The sequence below is a fragment of the Mesitornis unicolor genome, unplaced genomic scaffold, assembly GCF_000695765.1.
Source record: "Mesitornis unicolor isolate BGI_N332 unplaced genomic scaffold, ASM69576v1 scaffold14558, whole genome shotgun sequence".
Taxonomy (NCBI): Eukaryota; Metazoa; Chordata; class Aves; order Mesitornithiformes; family Mesitornithidae; genus Mesitornis; species Mesitornis unicolor.
Window position 1 is genome coordinate 1 of NW_010201419.1, and position 21,935 is coordinate 21,935.

General features: G+C 49.3%; 1 protein-coding gene across 1 annotated transcript; it reads left to right on the top strand.

Moving 5' to 3' along the window:
• Positions 1 to 1,775: 1,775 nt before the first annotated feature.
• LOC104545051 (exonuclease mut-7 homolog) lies at positions 1,776 to 21,663 on the top strand (the record flags this gene model as incomplete). The annotated part of the gene is made up of 9 exons (XM_010190081.1): positions 1,776 to 1,942; positions 6,378 to 6,516; positions 6,871 to 7,084; positions 7,786 to 7,895; positions 8,979 to 9,177; positions 10,324 to 10,490; positions 12,768 to 12,938; positions 19,783 to 19,836; positions 21,532 to 21,663. Coding segments are annotated over 9 exons (1,353 nt in total), but the record flags the coding sequence as incomplete, so codon positions are not given.
• Between the last annotated feature and the right edge of the window lie 272 nt (positions 21,664 to 21,935).

Genomic DNA, 21,935 nt, shown 5'->3' on the forward strand with positions numbered 1-21,935 from the left:
CCCTCTGCAGAGTCTTCCTGCCCTCAGGCAGGAGATGTTCTTCAGACCTCCTCCATGTGTTAGGTGCTTGGCTGGGCTCGGCTGCATGAGGCAGAGATGTGAGAGATGCACTGGTGTGGCCGGGAGGAAAGATTTGGGAGGGCAAGAAGCATTGACGTGATGGTGCATCCGTCCCTGCTCTGCCTCTTCCCTGCTTTCCCTCTCCCGTGTCTCACCCACAGCAGCCCCTGAGCTGCTGGGCCCCATCCCACTGACACCAGCTCCTTGCTGTGCCCCCTCTTAGGAGCAGCAGTGCAAATATCCCTCCACGTATCCATGAGAGGCAGCGTGGGTTGGCATTTGGCAAAGTCACAGGGGTGCCGAGTTAGTGCTGAGGCAGCAGATTTTAGGAGCAGGCTGGCTTCTTGTGTGCGCTACCTGGGATTTTCTCTGGCATTTCTTCCAAGCCTCTACCCCTTCCTGTGCCTCTATGGGGTGGCTCACTCATTTTTTCTTTATTTTTCCCTTCCTTTTTACCTCGGGGCCATCAGCAGGTTTGTTTCCTGATCTCTGTGCAGGGTGTCTGCCTTGAAGACAAACTTCTCACCCTTTAGTTACTAAAGAATGTGAGGAATGAGGCCCCTGGCCCTGCTGCCACCCAGGGCTGGGTTTGGACGCAGACAGAGCGAGGTGACTGCAGCCCCGGGAGCCGACCCTGTCCCTGCAACCACTGCTTGGTGGCAGCAAAGGAGAGGTGGCAGTGGCATGAGTTGAGGGCAGGGATGAACTATAAGGGCACATCTGAGCACTTCATTACACTGAGAAATACTCGGTGGTGGTGCCAGCAGCGGTACAGCCGTACAGCCACAGATCCGGATCCACCGTGGAGAGTTTCAACTTGTTTTAGCAATTAAGTTTCCTTGACAACATTAACTTCTGAGGCAGATTCATGAGTAAATCAGCCTGGCAAGAGGAGTGAGCTCCTGATCACACTGCAGTGGCTCTGGGGTATTTGCAAGCACGGGTGGGTTGGCTGGGCAGGAGCAGGGGGTTGCTTCCACCCCCCCGTAGCTGACGTGACTGTCGTGACACTGGGTATTTCCTTTTACAATTGCATCTGCCAGAGGGGTGCATGAGACAGAAGAGCTTTGGAGTCTGCAGTGGAGTCCGTTACGGGCCCTGTTTGCCTGCCCTGCCAATAGCTGCTCCCCTGTGCCAGTGTGGGCAGCACTGTGCTCTGGCCTCTCTGGCTCCCAGCTGGGTATTTGGGCTTCAACCACAGGGAGCTGTGAGTCTGTGATGTGCCCCTGGGCTCTGCAGCGTGCCAAGGCACCACACATCCCCTTCCACCAGAAAACAGCTGGGAACAGGGAGTGTGCTCAGTTGCCCTCCCTGATTGCAGGTGTGTGTAGCACGGGCTCCTGCAGTCACACTTGAGGTGGCTGTGTCTGTCCTTGTGACTGAAGCAATGACCCCACGGTCACGTCCACAGAGGCCTTGAATAGACCCAAAGGGAGCAATTTCTTGCACCCAACCCTTGCTCTTCACAGCTGGAGCGGCTGCACCAGCAGAGGGGTATTCCCTGAGCTGTGCTGTCGAGGGGACCTGCGTACCCCAATGAGCTCTCAGTTCACCTGTGTGCTCTTCCTCTCTTGCCAGAGGAGTGCAGCACTCGCTGGGTTGGAACAAAATCCTGCAGCATCGGGGATTCTTGCTCCTCTCTGCACTGGTGTCTCCTGATAGGGGGTGGAAAGACCCATTGCACTGACTGCTTTCACCCTTGATCCCCCTTTCAGAGCACGGTTGGAGAGAACCGATGGCTTCAAGGGCACCTGGTACAGCTGCTGCTCAGTTACTGTGATTTGAACACAGCGGCAAGATGGGCACAACGCTTCAGTTTGCCCAGGGAGACGCTTCCTTATGGAGTGGCTGACGAGCTCCAAAAGCTTCAGCTCCAAGAGAGGTAAACACCCTGTTTTGGTGCCTTTTCAATGTAGTTTACTTACCATACAAGGACTACATATTTGCTTAAAATAATCTGCCACAGTGCTTCCTTGGGGAGATAATGTTGTGTAAACTTCCTCCATTTACTCAGATCACCTCTTGGCCATGTCCGTGCTGCATCTGCTTTTCGTAAGCCTGGCAATGTCTGTGAAAGGTGCGTTTTAAACTCACTCCTGAGTAGAAGCTGTAGGAGATGTAGAGGGGTCTTCAGACTCCCTCTGCCAGATCAGCAGTGCAAATGAAATGATGTGGGTAGGATCTGAATATGCATCTGTTTTACTGAGTTGATTACCTATCAGATTTTTCTACGTACTCTGCATCCCCCACTGTACTTTAATCTGGTTTAATGCCTTTTAGGAGACTTTTTTTTCCATTTGTATTTCTTTTCTTCCTCCTTCGACAGCTCATAAGCCATTTTTCATCCCAGTCTGCAATTTTTGCCTCATCCAAAGGTCTCAGAAGTTAGGAGAAATTTTGACATTTGGGGTCAGATCTCAGAAGAGTCACATTAATTGAATTTGGGATTAAACCGGACTCTGCAGCACAAATTTACCAAGTGAACTTAAGAAGCCTTTAGCCCCCTAATTTGTCTCCTTTTCTTCCTCTAATGCAATCCCAATAACACAGTGCTGTGGTTCGGGAGCCCCATGTTGTATGCAGCAGATTAGCCTGCAGTGGCCACAGTTCCTCCCCTGATGTTCCTCCTTCACCCATTTCATGACTTGAAACAAGACTACAAAGGCAAGAGGTACAAAAAATGAATTGAAAAATCCTGATATTGAGAAGGGTTCTTACAGCTCCTTGATTTCAAGAGCAAAGAACTGTGCAAACAGGTCAAGGATCTCTGTGAACCTGCTGGTGTAGGAGGAGCAGAGGGGAGGGCTGGAGGGAAGAGAGTGGCCAGGGTCCATGCTGTGTGTGGACAGAGCTGGGCAAAGCTGAGAAGAGGCTCAACATTTAGGAAGGGACATAGAGCCACCTAAACTGTTGGGAGCTGTCTGATCCCCACAGGAAGCAAAGTCTGGAGCAGTACCAGGGCTTTTCAGCTCTGGTTCTGGGTAGGCTGTGCAGTGTCTCTTCAAGAAAATGGCCCAAGGTCATCCTCTCCATGCAACATTATCCCAGGCAGTCGCTCAGCTGTGCCACCAGAGGAAGAAAGGCTGTGTTTGAAAACATGACTCAATGCAGATCATTTGCTGAGCTCCAGTAATTCACTTTTATGCTCACGTGAGCAGACTTTGCAGGGCTGCTGCAATCAAACGGCATTTTCTGTGCTCGTGCAATTCCTGATTGATTGGGTTCTGCACACAGAAGAGGACGTGTCCCTGACTGCTCACTGCAAATGCAGGAGAGCTCTGGGCTGAGTGCTTGGGGCGCAGCATAGCTCAGACCCTTGCTGTCATTTGAGAGGCAATCGTGGTTTTCCAGGTAGAGTCAAGGCTTTTGTCAAAAGCAGAAGAGAGGAAATGGTGATAATTTTGGAGTTCCTTAGGACTCTTCCATCGTTGTACACATTGGTACTCTAGGGTGTTGTGCTGGACTGGACTTGGCACCAGTTGCCTGGTGTCTCTCTGTTTCCTTACTTGGGCAAATGCATTGGGGTTTTTTTTAGCACTGAGATTGGTGTTTCCAGTTCAGAAGCCAGGTGAGAATAGAGGAAAGCCTGTGGGAAAATCTTGACTACTCCCTCAAGGTAACTATTTACAACTTGGTGCAAGCTGATAGTCCGTATCTTTAGCCTCCTGCAAGCATGGCCCTCGAAGCCTGCAATACTTGGGAGTGACTTCCTACACGGAGCTGAACTTCTCAGTGTGTGTGATGGAAAGCTGAATCGGATTTGCAATGTCCAGGAGGAGGTGATGATGGCACCACACGTTGCCTGTCTGGGGAGGAATAAAGCCAGCAGAAAGTTGATGGTCGCTGCTCCCTGGGTATCAAATGGATGCTCTCAACACCATGCCCTTGGTGTGGGAAGTAGAGGAGGTCCTTCTTGGCACTTCTTGGTCCTTTTTTGCAATGGGTCAGAATTAGGAGCTCCAGCTAACAGTTAGGATCTGGCACTGGCTGCCTGGTTCATGCCAACAGCTCACTAGGGAGTAAGAAGACCATTTTAAGAAGACCAAGCCTGAGACTGAGCGAGGATACCTGGTCTAACAGTTTATCACCAAGTTTATTTTCTTCAACATTACAGCACATTCCCATCTCCTGGAAGAGGAGCTTATGCAAAAGCCGCAGCTTTCATAACCAAAAATTGTACTTTTGGAGCATAGATTGGAGTAACTTGAATTACGTAGAAGGTGAATGAGAACGCCTTGTGTTATTGTGATTAATGCTGATGATTTTAGGAGAGTCTCACAAATGGCCTTGAACAGTTCATTTGCTGAGCTTCATGGATCTGATCTTTCTCCTGGTGCAGATCTGCACTGGTTCATGTTCAAGCCCCGTGTAACCTCGGGAAATATGGCACAGATGTAGCCATCCTCGAAACACTGCAAAGGCCCAGCCCACTTCTCCAGATGGTGCGCGGCTTTCTTGGAGCACAGGAAACTCTCGTCTGTCCGCAACGTGCTCCTGCTTGGCTCTGCTGCGTTGCTGGAGCTGCCCTCCTCCTCCTCCTGAAGCTGCACCAGCCACCAGCTGGGAGCCAGAAGGTTTTTGCATGATGCATAATCCCTCAAAACACAAAGGGGTGGTTAATGGGAGTGTGACTTAGCCACAGACTCTGCATCTAGAAAGATAAAACACATCACGACGTCTCTCTGCTCCGGGAATCCTGCGTGGTGCAGGGGTGGAGCGAAGGCATCCCCCCTAGGATGTGCTCTGCTGCTCGTGAGTTGTGACAGATGAGGAAAGCCCTTCGTGCCCCAGTTTACTCATCCCGTCGTGACACCTCCTGCAGTAGCTGCTATAAAACCAGCAGAGCCTTGGAACCCAATAAAACAGTCTGTCTGCCTTATTTATTGAGCTAACAAAGCAGCAGGTTCCCAGAGAACGAGGTGGTACCAGCATATAAATGATATCATCTCTGCCACCGGTCACACCACGTGCGGCTCCGGAGCTCTGCAGGTGAGAATATTCCTGGAGACCTGAGACCGCACACCTTCATTAAATATTTTATACAAATATTGACTTCCCCGTGCACACAAACCCACGGAGAGGAGTGTTTGCACAGTGAAAGCTGCTGTGCTGCAAAATTAGGCACACAATCCCATAAACATAAGGTTAGTAAATAGTTTCTCGAATAATAAACCGCTTCAAGTCTCTATGGGAAAGAGGCTATCCAGAAATCTGTGGTATGTCCAAAATAGCTGGATATTTTTTATTAGTTTCTTTCCTCTGATTGCATCATCTGGCTGAGACACCGCAGCAATACACTGACCTTCCAGTTACAAGGCCATTGCAAGAGGCTCTGCTGCGTTTTGGATTAAAAGAAAAAGAAAAGTGCTGTGTAAGATCCTGTTGTAGGAAATCAGTCAGCTCATTTCTGCAGGCATCTTCCAACATTCCCAGGGTATTAATGCGCAGAGACCGAGTTTCTCCGTGTGGTGCCATCTGAAACCCAAGTGGAGGGAGCAGCACAAGCAAGGCGCTTGGTCTGTGGGTCCTGCTGGCTTCCCCTAAATGTTGAAGGTTTGGAAACTTTATTTCTGAACTTTCCTTCTAGTTAGTTCTGTTTAGCTCAAACCAGGGCACCTTATTTTACCCCTGTGCAAAGTAGGACAAACACTCTTGTGCAACATATGGACATTTGACAAGGAATGGGATGGAGGAGAAGAGGCTGGATAGCATCAGGGAGGTCCGTGAAGCCTTCCCAAGCCACTGCACTATAAAAGGAGGCAGGTTTCGTTCCTAAAAGGAGTGATCTCGACGTGGAGCAGCCTGAGAGGCTCCTTCTGGGCCGGTTTATGCTGTGGGGAAGCGTGAAGCTCCTGTTTGGACGCAGTGCTGGTCAGAGCTGCCTGCTCTGCTGCGTGTTACACCGTGGGAGCTAGCAGACTTCCACGCTAACCTCGAGGGCGAAAAGCAGTAAATCTCAAACGTGTTATCTCTAAATGTGGAAACAGCTGCCTCACTTTGTCATCCAAGTTGCCTCAGTTCTGGGAAAGAGGGCTGGGCACTGAGGACAGGGCTTGGGACTCCGACTCTGGCAAGTGTTTTGGTTTGGGTACGGTGCATGTGCATGGGGAGGTCTCGGATATGGTACCATTTCTGTGATAGGAATAAAAAGAGGGGGTGAGTCAAGATGGAAGCAACTGAGATGGCAGGGAAGGTGAGGACAGAGAGGGTAGGAGAAAGAGTTGGGTGCTGTGGGGAAATCATGTTCCTGATGTTCCTCCCATCTGGGGTTTCCTCTCATTGCATGGCTTAAGGTTGTTGCATCTGCTTCTGTGCAGGGTAGAAGAGGCCACGAAAGCAGATAACTATGAAGAGAGTAAGAAGAAGGACTATTACCAGCTTCCTATTCCACGGGCAAATATTCACTTCCTGCAGACGTGGGAAGAGACCTTGCAGTGCTGGGAAAAGGTTTTGCAGGTGAGCATCACTCTGGGATTCACTTTGCAGGGTCAAGGAGCAGAAGCTCCGTGGCAGGCTGGTACACAGGGCTGTGTGTGGGCCACTGCTACCAAATGTCTCACTCCTCAAGCCAAAACCAGCTTCTTTTAGGCTTGTCTGATTTGGGGGATGTGTTGGGAATTGCTGTGCCAGGAAATGTCCATGCAAGGGTAACTCAGCGCTGTGAACATTACTTGTCTCTGTAGCAGCTTGCACACTAGCAGAGAGGTGCAGCTGTTGGAAAGGAAATGCTTGTGCTCTGGACAGGCACTGTCCAGGCCGCTTCCAAGCGTTGGCAGTGTCTAAGTGAAGAAGGCTTTTGTCTGTGTTCAGCCTGGGCAGGTTGTTGGCATTGACATGGAGTGGAGGCCTTCGTTCGGCGTGGTCGGGAAGCCCCGCGTCTCCCTCATTCAGATCGCTCTGAAGGATGGGGTGTTCCTGCTGGACTTGCCACGGCTCCTCGAGCAAGCTGAGGCGGAGGGTGAGAAGGAGAAGCTTCCCCATTTCATCCAGAGGCTCTATTCAGATGCAGCCATCACTAAACTAGGTAATGTGCCTCTCTTCTTCCCACCTTGGGTCTTTACGCAGCTTATTCCTGGTAAATCCTAGATCCTCTTGGAGTTGTCATTCTCTAAATCCACTTACCCACCTTTTGTAGCCCTGGGTGTTCAGATACTGCCATGCAGGCTGACCAGGGTAACTGGGAATGATGGAAATGTCCCTCATTTCAGGTCAGACCAAATATTTCTGATTTAAACCTCCTGCCTCAGACTTGGGATTGCCTTAGTTCCGTACTAAGCCCTGACTTGCACCCAACCTGCAGTGCTCTGGGGCAGTCTGCCAGCCAGAGCTTTGTGGATTTGCTGGCCCTGTCCCAAAGCCGCTGTGCTGGACCCCAGAGCTCTCCAGGTTACCATTTGGTTTGAGATTCTGTTTGGAGGCTTTTGGCAGGAGTTGTTAAACCCGAGTTCAAGGGCAAATTCATAATTACCTTTCACTGACCTAGCAGATTTTAAGTAAGTTGATCTTAAACTCAGTGTTTTTCATCCACGTCTTCTCTCCCAGTCATGGCCTGCAAGAGAAGATCTTAGGAACAGGAGAGGTGGGAGTCTGCCTATCTGAGCACCCTTCCCACCAGTGTTTATACATGTATTGCCAGCATTTTGACTCTGACCTAGAAAAAGCTGTGATGCTTTAGCCATGATTTGAGTTTTCCTACCTGTGTGATTTGGGTGTTTTTTCCCTCAGGTTATGGGATGTCTGGAGACCTTAACAGCCTTGCAGCCACCTGGTCTGCTTTCAGAGACACCGATAAGCAAGCGCGAGGTGTGGTGGACCTGCTCACAGTGGACAAACAAGTAAGGATGCACATGGGAAGACACGGAAATTTATGCCTCCTGCATGTGGTCAGAGATAAGTGTCATGAATTCACAGCATTGTCCTTTTATATCCTGTATTGGCAGGGAGGGCTAAATGTGTAAATAGACCTTCTCTGCTTGTGGTTTCGAGGGTAATGTGATTCTGTAAAGAAAGACAGCAGCGTTTCATTTTCATCAGCTGAAATGTTGGAGCTTGATGTACTAATAACTTTTCTCGTAGCCTTTATAAAAGCCATGAAAAAGCAATTGAAATGGAGACGTAGCTCCATTCAACTAGGGCAGTTTCTGAGCACAGCTCGTACTTGAATTCAGTAAGAGTAAATCCTTGTAGAAATTCTGATACTCCGAGATCGTGCAATATTGAAGCAGATATTATGGAGTTAATGATTTGTAGAGAGCTCGTAACGTTCACAGGAGGGCTGCTGGTGGATCCAGCACAGGAATTTCTGTTCAGCTGAAGCACAGCTGTCTCTGGCTTTGCACACAGTGGTTTTGTTAAGGACAACCGTTTTAATGGGTAAAATTTACAGGCTGTGCTTAAGGCTGTGAGCTGGGGTGAACCCAGATCTTTGAGACTGATAACTTAACCTGGGAAGGGCTGCGGGGTCTGAAGTACCTGCCAACAGCTATTGCCTCAGTTTAATCTGAGAAATGGCAACTGCAGCAAGGCTGTTGCCCACTGTGTTACAGGAACACCTTTTCTCACTGGGGCTGAGCTGCTGCTGCTCTTGTGTTGAGCTTCCAACATGACTGAACACCCTGCAAACCTCTGGGAAGTCACTGACACAGCCCCATTGCTCTGCCATGCTGTACAACAATGCACTTTTATCCTTCCCTGCCTATGAAACACATTTCTTTCCAGCAAGTGTGTTTGTTAAACAAATAACCAGACGCCGTGTGTATCTTAATGCTATCCCAGCCCTTGTCTGAGACAACGGGATTCAATATGCCAGGCGAGAGATAAAAATGATAGGGTTCCTGCCTGACCCCACCCGCTGCAACAGGAGGTGTTGCAGAAGTTGCTTTATAACCGTGTGTTTTATGTCTTTTTCTTTCCATCAGCTGCAGAAGAGCTCCATTGACTGGAAGAAGGGCGGCCGGCAGGTTGATATGCTGTCCCCAGAGGACAGAGGGTTCAGGCAGCCGGAGAAAGGCCTCAGCCTCTTGGTGCAGCATGTGCTGGGGAAACCTCTAGACAAAACAGAGCAGCTGTCTAACTGGGAGAAACGGCCTCTCCGGGAGGAACAGATCCTCTATGCAGGTCTGGTCACTGATTCTGAGGCAAGGTGCTACAGATTGTCCATCACAGGCTGTGTGTGTCTCACCTCTGTCACCAGGAAAGTCGTTAAATAGCAAATTAAGAAAATAGCTTTGCACATTAGCTCCTGTTCAGAGAAGCCAGCACATGTTATGTTTGTCCTGTTGCAGACATGGCTTTAATGGTTGAAGTTTGAACTGTCCAGTGATTCATTATTTCACTTATGAAAGAATTCCTGTGCTTTGCAGATTTTGTCTGATGAAACATCACCTCAGTGGAAACTCCTCTCAGTAGCTGAGAGGAAGAAAGTCCACTTCCTTCTGCCTCATTTCACAGCCTTTCTGGGAGAGAAGCTCCGTGCTCATTTGTCATAGTGAAGTGCTTGTTACAGCAGGGGTAGATAGACATGGTGTCAGAGACTGCAGCACAGAACCGGTCCAGTGGAGGGTCCAGTGGAGTTTATTGCTGATTACCCCACAAGTCTGGCTCTAAGTCTTTTCCTGGGGCATCAAAGGACAGTCTACTGAAGTGAACCAGCCCTTTGTTAAATTCAGCTACCCTTGAAGTTGACACAGTTCCCACAAAAGTTAATTACTGGGACTTGTAAAACTGGCTTGGAGACTTGGTTCCCGTTGCAAGGAACAGGAGCCGCGTGTGGGCAGGTGATTGCAAACAACTCGGTCATTACTTTTTAAGATATTGCATCTAATGGGGAAGTTACCTTCCCATAGCTGAGATGTGATAGTAAACCATGGGTAAAGCCGCTGCTCAGTAACAATGGAGAGGGGAAGGGGTTGGCTGCAGGTATCTGCTGTGGTGGTTTGGACAGGCGCACTGCAATTTGCATTGCGTTAGAGGCAGAGATAGCAGAGTGCCTGTTGCTTTTTGACTCTGTGTGAGTTAGGTTATGATCCTGGCTGCATCAGTACAAGAGTGCAGGGTATGATGTTTGTAAGTTGGAGTTTCACAGGTTGTTTGTGTTCAGTGGCGTTTACAAAGGTGAGGGCTCTTCCTCCCTCTGTGTTGCGTTTGTAGGTTGGATTTTCACAGGTTGTTTGCATTCAGTGGCGTTTGCAAAGGTGAGGGCTCTTCCTCCCTCTGTGTTGCTTTTAGTGAAACCAGCTGAGGCTCTTCTTCCTTTATTTTCAGCTTCAGATGCATACTGTTTGCTGGAGGTCTACGAGAAACTCTGTAAGGATCCAGCGAGCTTTGGTCTGAGTTCAGACCTGACCGAGAGCCTGGTGGGAAAACCGAGCGTAAAACACAGGGCAAAAAAGCAGCTGAATAAACAAGAAGTACCTTCACCTTCTGGACAGGTTTGTAAACATCTTCAAAGAGCTGCACGTTGCTCAAGACCCCTGCAAATCATATGTTGCCTTGTCTCTCAGTCATACTGTTAGCTATGCATGGCATGTCTGTTTGGAGTCTGTTCTCAGGACTATTGCAGCAAACGTCTTCCTCGCTCCTCCTCATCACTGCTTTCTCCTTTGCGTGCCTTGCTTCAGCTTTCCCTGCAGTTTTAGGTTAATTGGTCTTTGCAAAGTGTTGGTGCAGGTCTGTGTGGCAGAATCTTGCTGCTAGAAATGCTCCTTCCACGTTTCCTCCGTGCTGTGGGTTTGAGTTGTGTGGCCCAGGTGTTGCACCAATGAGGTTTCATAACTCTGACTTCCTTACTGCTGCTTTTCACACTTCTACACTTTTGTTTCACATTGGGAATGCCTCCTTTATTGTGTCTGGAGTAGAAGTCTGCAAAGGTAAAAACAAGCAGTCCATCAAAAAGGTCTTCCTGCTACCTGCCCGCCACCACATCCTCCGTGCCTGCCCTACCCCTCCATCGTGTCTTGTGGCAGAGCCTTAAAACTCTGCTGGCCATAACTTGGAGCTGTGTGGCTCTGCTTAAACATCTTGGAACGTGACTGGTCCCCCTCTCTCAGTAATAAAGTTTTGCTTTTAAAATGCAACCGTCCGGTTGTTTATGCACCTATGAAAACATTTGCAGAGAAACAGTTTTGTTTATTAGCTGAGAAGACTCACTGTGGCTGTGTATCCTTCTGAGTAATCCCAAACATGTGTTTAGCTCCTGAAGTCAATGCTACCTTCCATGGTCAGACTGAGATGCTGTAGTCTCCTTTTCAGGATCCTCCTTATCAAGTGTGTGTAAATGCACACTATCCCATCAGTCTTAGGCAGGCAATAAACCACAAAGCTGCTCAGTGGTTTCCTGAACTCTCTGCATTCATGGCAATACTGGGTGTTACAGCAAATCTGGCTGCCTCAGAGATGGGAAAAGTGAGTACTTCAGGCTTGAATTACCTGGTGAAGCCATGGGTCATCTTTGTGTTCTGTGCAGTCAGATTCATTCACCCCAAGGAAGGTGGTAAAACCTGGCCTGGGACTCAGAAAAGCAGATTTCTCATGGCTCTGCATCCTGCCTGGCTTCCCAGTGTTTCCTGGCCCGCTATCTGAAGTGGGGCTAATGACACTGTTCTCCTTTATAAGCTTTTTGCTCTCTGCTGGCGTGAGACGTGAGAAAAAAGCTACATATGACATTGCTGGCCATTGAATAAACATTAGCTAAGAGCCAGCTGCTGCTTTGTACATCTGTCTGCTCAGAAGCAGCAGCACAGGGTTGGTGTCTTCCAGCAGCCTCGGCACCAAAGGGTCAGCTTGATCCATTATCACACAACTGTGATGTCCTGGGGCACAGCTGCATCCACCCAGGTCCTTGCAGCAGCCGGTGATGGTCCAGTCTGCCCCGTGCTGCAGAGCTTTGAGTGCATGCACCAGCTTCTGGAAGGTGCAGCATCGCATGAGTTGAGCTCTCAGATCCCAGCTGGTTCATGTGGTCAGCCCAGGTGGACGTGCACTGTGTGCCACAGCATTTCCAGACCTGAGGCCCCTCCTGCGGAGCTGATCCGCTGTGCTGCAGTGTGTCTCTGGCTCCAAAGGCAGTGTAGCCCTGCAGAGGTGGTGGCTGTGGCCTGCAGCCATCCCAGCCGGTGCAAGTTCTGACAGCAAAAGCTGAACATTGGAGGCTCCGTAATAACTCCCCCTCCCCATGAATTTAGCTATCGTACTTCTGGGAGCCTCCCAACGACAAAGTCTCCAACTGCAGGAACTCCCCCAGCAGCAGACATTTGAAATAAAATAAACAGAATTCAGGCACTGCCTATTTTTAAACTTCCAAAGACAACAAAGCTGCCCTGGTTGCTTTGTCTACCTGTTTCTCCCTCTGTCTGTCAGGTCCCCTTCCCAAATCATAGCTTGGGGACGTGTGTGTTAATCGCAATCTAATTCGATAGGGGAATAGCAGTCTTGAAGATGTGTTTCTGTCACTTCACGAAGATTTATGTCTGTGCAGAGCGTAGAAGGCTGCGTTGGCATTTCTCCAGGGAAGGGCTGCACATCCCATCACGTGCTGCCTCCTGCCTAAGTGGGAGATGGGCGATGTAGAAAGGACGTGAAGGGGGAATGGGGGCAGTTGTAATGCAGGCTGGATTTGCCATGGTGAGTGACTGCAGGGAGGCAAAACACAAACGTACTGGAAATCAGCCTTCTGGTCTGCTGCTTACGCATCTCTTGCCTTTCTGTAGCAATGCAAAGGATCCCAGAAGGAGACCCCGTGTCCCCCTGCTCCCATCTCCCCAAAGGAGTTCAGCGTGGTCTGCGATAACATGCTGCAAGGCCTCGGGCGCTATCTTCGCTGCCTTGGCGTGGATGTCCGGATGCTGGAGAACGAGGATGACCATAGGAAAGCTGCTGAGGTTGGTTTTGTGCGTGTGTGTGTGTTTATAGCTCCCATCTGTGCTCCTCAGGGCAAGCTGCTGCTTGCTGTGTGACCGCACTGGTCACTGGTGCCGAGCAGGAGCTGCCCAGCCCATGCTTCCCCCACTGCCCATGCTGAGAGCCACTTGTGTGGGTCAGCCCAAGAAGCTGTGCCATGTGGCCACTGGTACTGCCTGGTCCCTACAGCAGTGCATGGGCTTGGGTCTCTGTTTCCAGGAGAGGGGAGGTGAGCAGAGAGCTGTGATCTCAGCTCTGGTGTCTGCACGTTTGTCATCGACAGCTGGGACGCTTCAGGTCATTAGAAGAACACAAGCAGAGTGTAAAGATGCGACCTGCAGTCTCAAGGGTCTTCAATGGGGAGGTGGTGGTGTGTTTGCAACAGGACAGAAATCAGAGAAAAGAACCCCAAATTCACTTAGGTTTCTAATGGGCTTCAGTTTGGGCTTACAGGGAAGGTATTTGCCTGCCCTGTGCCTGAGTCAACCGAGCAGAACTATAATCAAAAGGTGGTTGTCCAATATGAAAGGGAAAATTTCCATAAGGAATTGCCATATAACGTCCTAGCTGGCTACCACCTTGTGACATGACTCAGAGGTGCTCAACCACAGCTTGTCGCGAAATATTTGGGAAAGGAGGAGTCTCTGCCATACACAGGGACAAGGAACGTTGACCTGGACTCCCACAGCAACTCTGACCTTCTGCCTCTCGGAGGAGAGACGCATGCTGCTTCATTTCAGACGTGTTTCTCCTGTGCCAGAAATGGAGATACCCAGCCCACACAGCGTGTCGCTATCAGATGTGCGCTGCTCACCCGGCCTGGTGCACAGGATGTTTCCTCTTCAGATGTCTGCTTGGCCTGAATCCTGAGCAGGCTCTAACTTCTGCTGAAATAATTAATATCTCGTCTCTGCCAAACTTGCACAAGTCGTTTAAACAAAGCGGTTCTCGCTGCCTCCCCCCAGAGCCCCGTCTCCGCTCCTCATCCCGATACCTTATCGTGCTACGGACAGGATGTTTTACATTGCTTTCTCTATGGTGACCGCACAAACATCCTTTCACTATCAAAAGCCCTCGCAGTGTTACTGTATTGCAGAGCCTTTGATCTGCGCTTGGATAATCAAAGATAAAATTAAGACTCCTTCCACCCTGCTTTATATCTGGCTAGTCCTGATTTAATAAAAATTGAATGTTGACCACCCTACACCCAAAAACTTGGGAATGTTATTTCAGTAGTCAGGAGAAAGGTTTGGATCCTGGTCACTGAATGCGAGATGGTTTGGGTGTTGTCCCAGCACAGTCTCTCACCAGGAGCACAGAAGTGTGTACAGAGTTAGTGCTTGTTCTCCATTAAAATCATTCCACTAAAATGATTTATCAGTCCTGTTACACATCTCTGTGTGCCAAGAAGTCCCAAATCACCCAGCATTTGCTCCTTATTATTCTCATTCCTGGTGCTTAAGTGACTTCAGGTATTGGTAGGCAGATGGGTCTTGGCCTTCACCTTCTGGTATTTGAGATCAAACAGAGCTTTGTAGGTTGTGCTTAGGCAGCTATGGATTTGGTTCATTTTTGCCTTGTAAGGCTCATGCGTGTGGCAGTAACTGGTTTGCAAAACCCCTTTCCCAGGCTAGATGTGAAGTCTGTGTGCTGTGCACCGCTTTGTGCTCTGCTGCTATTATTGGCCACACGTTTTATCTTGGACAGCAGTTGTCATGGCAAGTTTATCGTGCCAGATCTGCAGTCTCAGATCAGCCGGCCCATGAGAGCAGGACCTCTGACACCGCGAGCCAGCGTATCCCTGTGCTTGTCCATATTTAGCTGCTGTGAGATGACACCAGTTTGCATTCTGTGTATCTAATGATGCCGTTTAATTAGGACTTGACTGGAGAAGCGACTGATTAAACGTTACCCGTCATAAGCGCGTAAGAAAATCTTAAAGAAGATGGAAAAGTGGTAGAAATACACACTGAAAACTTCTCTGGTTAAATCTGTCCTCGTATTGAGGGCAAAGAGCTCACAGTCCATCCTCACAAAAACATTGAGGCTCTGTTCCTGAGCTGCAGCCTCTCTGGGGAGAGCGGCTTTGTGTCCAAGTACGGACACTGAGCCATTTTCCAAGCCTTCTCATTCGGTGGGGTGGCAGTAATGGTTTTACTGTGTTATATTTATACCCAGGCTGCTGTCACGCAGTGCACACGAGTGTTTGGCAAAGCAGGTGAGCAGCTGGGGCTGAGATCTGTACCAGATGTGCTGGACGAGCTCCTGTACCTGACAGGGGGGTTCAGTGCCTGCTCTCCCTGCACTGTCCGTGCCCAGCAGCCCTGCTCCAGTCTGCACCAGGGGTAGAAGCCCCTTCTGGGGGCTTTGGGGAGCACCCCAGGCTGGCCCAAGCCTGGCTCCCTGCTGTGTGGCCTCTCCTGAGAAGGACTGGGTGCCTCCAGCCCATCCTTACCGGGGGCTTCTGGCTCCATCCCAAGGTAAAGAGTGGCTCCATCTGGGAAAGGACGTGGAGATTTGATCTCCTTTATGCAGAATCCTTCTGTGCGTGCAGGTGCCTTTACTGGGGTCAGCCACCCCTTGCGTTTGCACTTATTCCTACAAGCGACATGTTTTTTCCAATTAATACATTTTTCTTTACTTAAATCACATCCTACGCCTGTTATGTTTCTAGCCAGCTTGTCTCCTGCAAACTTCTCTTTGCAGAGATTCTTAAACCTATCTTTTGGGCCTTCCAATAATCATAGGTAATTGGAAGGAGGTGGGAAACTTTCACTGGGTGTTCCTCTTCTCTCTGCAATTTTGCAGAATCAGGTGGAGCAGTGGGATGCTTCTCATCCCAGCCTTAAAGCCTGAAGCGACTACAGGAGACCTTGCAGTGTACTGCAGGAGTGGAGCAGGAGCTTTTAAGAAAATTTCGGTAGTCTCTTAGGTCACTTATTTCTGAGAAGAGACTTGGTGGAATCTCAAAGCCCCTTCAGTTGGGTTGTGGATTGGTTTGATTTATTTTTTTTTAATGGACTTTACACTTGGTCCTCAAAGTCACAGAATCACAGAATCACAGAATCACTCGGTTGGAAAAGCCCTCTGAGCTCATCACGTCCAACCGCTCCTGTCTACCCCCTAAACCATATCCCTAAGTACCTCATCTACCCGCTCTTTAAACACATCCAGGGATGGTGACTCCACCACCTCCCTGGGCAGCCTGTTCCAGCTTCTGACGACCCTCTCAGTAAAGAACTTCCTCCTTATCTCTGACCTGAACCTCCCTTGGCACAGCTTGGTGCCGTTTCCCCTTGTTCTATCCCCCATCACCTGGGAGAAGAGACCAGCACCCACCTCTCTACAACCTCCCTTGAGGTTAATCCCTTAAGTCATCCTCATCTCCAAGAATGATTTACAGGCTAAGGCAATGCTGGTACGTTTTGAAGCGTGATAATACCCAGAAGGGTGGTAGAAGTGGCTTCCTGCAGCTCCCATGCTGTAGAAGGTTCCCTTGCAAGGTTTTACCTCATTCCCCAAAGCTCCAGGTGAACCAGAGGGCCAGGCTTGGATGGGTCTCAGGAGCCAGTGATGTGCACAGGGATCTGAATTGCTCTGGACTGGTTTGGAGCCATGGGACACAAAGAGGACTTTTAATCCTGCAGTGAGCAGAGCTTCATGTGATGGAGGAATCTGATCTCTGATCTCATCTCAGCTTTGAAAGTGTTTTTCCATGTTTTTGATGTAAACTACATTCTTTGGGATTGCCAGTCCTTTTACCTCCCCGCCAGTCTGAGAGTGAATTCACAGGGGACAGATGAAGAACTCTTCTGTCTTTGAGATCCAGACGTTGCTTTTGATGTTCGGTGAGCAGGAGGAGAATGTCTTTCATTGGAGACCTCGATACAAATGCGTCTGCATTAAGAAACAAAATTGGGCTGGTGGTTTTGGTGTGGTACTTAAGGCCGCATGATGAAATCGTGCCATAACTCTGTACAATTTATGGTTTTCAGGAATGATGAAGGGAAGCCTAGGGTTGAAACAGCAGCAGCACAGCAAGCGCACTGCAGACCTGGGCCGAGGGTGTCCATAGCTGTTAAGCTCTTGGTTTACTGGCAGTTTTGGTTTACTGGCTCTTGGTTTACTGACAAATGCCTGAGATACCAGGCTGCAGAGTTGCGTTGAGGTTTGCTGTAGTAGATCCTTGTCTGGCTGCTTTTCCCACACACATCCTGGAGCAGAAGCTTTCTATCCACTCCTTTTTTGTCTGAACTGGACCGTGCTGGCCTAGGCTCAGGACCGCGGCGTCCCCTCTGCCACTGCAAGGGGGGTCACAGCTTTTCCTGGGCTCCACCTTGCAGAGGCAGCACTGCAGTTTGCCTCTTCAAGTGGCATTGCCCAATGCATGTCCAACATGGGCTTGTCAAATTTTAAATTACGAATCTGCAGCCTTCTGCTGCTGTTTCTTGAAACCTTCTTTGCCCTTAATTCAGGATCCTTTAGGTCGCCACGATGCTGGCTTTGAAACACAGGGTCTCTCTGCCCTCTCTCATCAGTCGTTGCCCTTCCAGGTCTCTCTGGCAGCAATTCATTGGAGTTCATTCATCTCTGCAAGACGAAAGTTGGCTGAACAGACAGGCACGTTAAGGGCTAAATAATATTACCAAGTTATTAGGGAGTGCTTTCTATCCAGAAGGTCTAAGCCTTTTCCAGAGGAAGTTGATGTTATCTTTTTAATGGATTGTGAAACTGAGGCCAGTGCCCTCCCTGCAGCTCTTGGGATGGAGCACAGGTCCCTGACACCCACCCCAACACGCTACTCTGGCTGTTCTTTTATTGGCATCCGCAAGCACACGTCTTCCCGATGGTCCCAGCGCTGTCTTCCACTGTTTCCTTCCAAGGAAAAGAGGGAATTGTGCCCTTTTCTCCAGCACGGATCCTCCGTGGTTTCAGTCCGATGTGTGCTACCACATGGCTTTTCTGGCTCTGCGTGCTTCCCCCGGTCCTCGTTCCAGAGGCGGAAAAACACGCTGGAAGAGTTACTGCTCTGCTCCTTTTTATTTGATGTTCTCTGCCTGTTTCTGCAGAGCCATTTAGATAAGGGGATTTATCAAGCTTGAACTAATTAACCCTGCATGCAGGAAGTCAGAGTGGAGCGTTCCAGCTGTGAAATCCTCAGGGTTACCCTGCAGCTCACATGGGTCTGCAGGAATTTCCCATCTCTTTTTCCCCCGTGGTGAACTTTTGCTGTTGCCTTTCTGGACTCTCACTATGGTGCCAGGAGGGTGCTTTGCTGGCAGAGCTGTTCCTGTGCGCAGGAGGATCTCATGTGGCACAGGAAGTCCCTGCTGCCGCTTCAGGGTTTCTGTTCTTGGAGATTTCTTTTCCCTTTATTGAGAGAGAGAGGGTTGATTTGGAAAGAAATCCGGTAATTTTGCCTGTAGGAAGAGGCTTTAGAAGTTGTTGCCAATCGCTTTCTCAGTGCAGAACTGACAGCCAAAGAGTGACTTCACAGAAAAGGGAGGGAAGCGGCTACCTGAAAGGTCAAGATAGGAAAAGAAATCGTTGCTTAGTTGACTGCACAAGGAATTTGTGCCATCAGAGCCTTCTCCCCCTTGTTTCATGTTGCCATAGGTCCCATGGGTCTTAAGAGAATAGCGATCCAAGACAGAGTTTAAAGACCTTGGTTTGGTTTTTGGTGTTCGCTGGCTGTGCTTGGTGGTGTCAGACTGCCTGGGAAGCCCAAATGTGTCCTCCTGCCAGGTTGAAGAGAGGTCTAGAGAGAGCTTCTGAAGCTCTGATCCAGAAGAGAGACCTCCATGACACACATCTGGAAGCAGTTGAAAACACGAGGGTTTCCAACAGAATCCAAGCCAGAGAAGAGAAATTCCTGTGTGCTCACCTTGGAGTGCCCATCTCTTGTCAGCACCAGCGGAGCTGAAGCCCTGGCTCACATGGGGACCCTGTGGCCATCAGACTATTTCCCTCCTACAGGAGGGGCTGGGAGGGAGAGATATCATTGAATCGTACGAAGATCACTCTCACTTTTACCCTTGTGAAGGGTTGCACTTCCAGATTTAGTGTCTGCTTTTGGCACCAAACCATTTGAAAGCGTCTCCTACTCCATTGCAAAGTCAGAAGTGCAGGTAATGAGTCCCTGGATAATTCAGCTCAGCCCTTTCCCTTCAAGGACGAGACCTGTGATAGAAGCGCAGGATGGCGAGTCAGGAGGTGATGAACTGGAATGGAGATGCTCTTTGCAGCCTGCATCAGGTCTGTGTGTCTGCTCTCGGGCTGCTGGGAGGATAACACTGGTTTGTCTTTAAGGAGTGGAGCGAGCATCGTTCTGTTCATGTCTATGGAGTTTGCAGGCATATTTAATGGCACTTTTCTTTTTGCTGGAATCACCTGCTTAGGTTATTCTTATTTTTCTCCCCTGCCCGTTGCTGTGTGAGCAGAGCTGCTTGCTTCTCTGTGAACCAAACTGGGAACATAGAAATAGTCTGGGTTAAGGACAAAAACCCCAAAAGATAGAAAGGTTTTTGATAGGATTACTTCAAGGTGGACTGGTTCCCTGGCCATCTGCAGTGCAGATGCACAGGTAGCTGGTTCCAGCACGTGTGAGGGTATTGGCATGGAGGGAACACACAGTGAGTGATGTCTGGGTCTGCTGTCACAAGCAAATGATTGAAGCAGACCCAGACACCCTTGCCCTGGTGTGTGTCGACACTGGGGACAAGGGCTCGGTGTTACCAGTTCATGTTCTTTCTGCTTGGAAAGGAAAGCTTGAATCCAGTGGTAACTTCAACCCCTGCTCATTATGATTTTTACTGTTTTTTCCAGATTGCCCGACAGGAAGGAAGAGTCATTTTAACCTCTGGGCTCCCATATCAGACTGTAAGTGTTCAGAGCTTCTGGCATTTTTCTGGCGTTGTATCATTGCGTGGTTGGGGATGTGCAGTATAGAGAAAAGGAAAAGTCAGATGTGAAAGCAACATCTGGCTTGGCTTTTTCATGTTCTCTGCACTAAAAACTACATTAAGGGTCTTGAGAGGTTTGCTGTTCTGAACGACCAAAGCTTGGGATGAAATTTCTTCTGTACTCAGTCCCACATCAGTGGGGAGAGCGGTTGCTCTCCGCTGGGGACAGGGGGTGGAAATGAAGCCAAGCAATCCAGAACAAAGTGTTCCTGTTTGGCCTCGCTGGCAGGTGACAGGCAGCTCAATTCCCATGCATTTTATCACAGAGATTCTTGTTTACTGTCTGGCTCCACACTGCATATTTCAACACTTCAAGACTTCTCTTCAGGCTTGGAAGGGAGAGAATGGAAGCCGCCGAGTGCCCGGTGGAAGCTGTAGAGGTGTTGTGTGCCTGTAGATTAGCAAAATAACCAAAGCCAAACCCAGCCTTACCCTCGGCACCAAATGTCCAGAGCCCTACATGAGACACACTTCAAAACAGCGTTGGTGGGAATATCCTGGACCTGTCAAGTCAGCGGGTACCACGTTATGATGCCTGCTGCAGGTCCTGTGCTCTTTGTTATTGCCCAAAAACTCACTGGAAGAGTGAAACCATTCCTGATCACACACAGGAACCAGAGCGCAGGGCTCTGTTACAAGCTATTGCTGTAAAAGCTCCCAACTACTCAAGCAGCTGGCTGGAGTGTGTGCAGATTTCCTACAAAACAGCTGAGCAACGAAGAAAACTCCCCCCATGATGAGAAACCGTGAGGCAAGTGCAGCCATGCCATGACACAGGGTTCCTTATCCAGGCTGTGGTTCCTTGAGCCCACAGTTGTTGTAAAAGGTAACTCAGCATCCAGCATAATCTTATTTGGCAAAGCTTTAACTTCAGAGCACCACGTGGGAATTGCAATAGCAAAATAACTGCTTCCCAGTGTAAAATACTGTCCTGGGAAATGTCTGGTTCCCTTTGCCTTTGTATGGCCTACATGGGGCCATGGTGGCTCTGCTGGGCTCCTTTACTTGTGTGTAGCTGATCCCACCTCGCTCTGAGTACCCATCACGTTCATAAAGATGTGTCTGGCCCTTCCCAGGGCTTGTTCCCAGACACAATCACCTCTGCTAAATGTGGAACAAACAGAGAGAAGTGTCCACGTCAGCCCCTTCAGGTCCATCAGTGAGCTCCAGGTGAAATGCTCTATGAATTTAGGGTTCATACCTGAAGTGGTGAAACTGGACATCACCTCCATCGTTGTGCTTTTGCACAGTGTGTGTGATCTGACCAGGGTTCATGTGAGAGCTGTGTTTAAAGTCCATTTCCTCTTGCTACCCCTGTCAGCACCACACCATCGAATCATACATTAAAGGGGATTTGGGCAATCGTGTTTCATGCATTCATATATAAAATGCTGCAGTGTTTCAGCAGTCGCAGAGCTATTGCAGCAGCGGTGAAGTGTTAACTTACCAGTTGTGCTTGCTAGATCAAAATTCAGCCTGTAAACACATCCCAACTCCAAATGTTAGTTATAATTAAAAGCAAACCAAGTGTATTGGGAAAAAAACCCCACGGATCATGATGCATGGAGGGCCTCACTTGTTGTCTCTGTGGTTTATGGCTTGTCTTTTGAAGCTCCAGTCCCAGGTAGCAGAAGGAAGGTGTTTCTCTGTGAACTGCTCAGAAAAGGCCAAGGAACAGGCCCTGCAGGTTTTGAAGCACTTCAACGTTCAAGTGTCCCTGGCAGATATCTTCAGCCGCTGCCAGGTAGGACAGAGCTCGTTTGAGTTACAGTTCACGCTCGTTCTGCGCGCAGCAGGCGCTGCTGCGGCTTTTTGGGCTCGTGCTCGGTGTCTTGAACTTGGTTCCCAAGATTCCTGCTTGAACTTTGGCAGCGCCTTGTAAAGCCCCGAGCGTGCTGACATCCGTCAGGAGAGCAGAGGCGCTGCATCTGCAGCTTGCTAGAAACTGCTGCTTTGGGGATTTTTGGTACTTGGCATGTGTTTTGGCATTGGCTATCACGGCTATGCTCTCTTTGT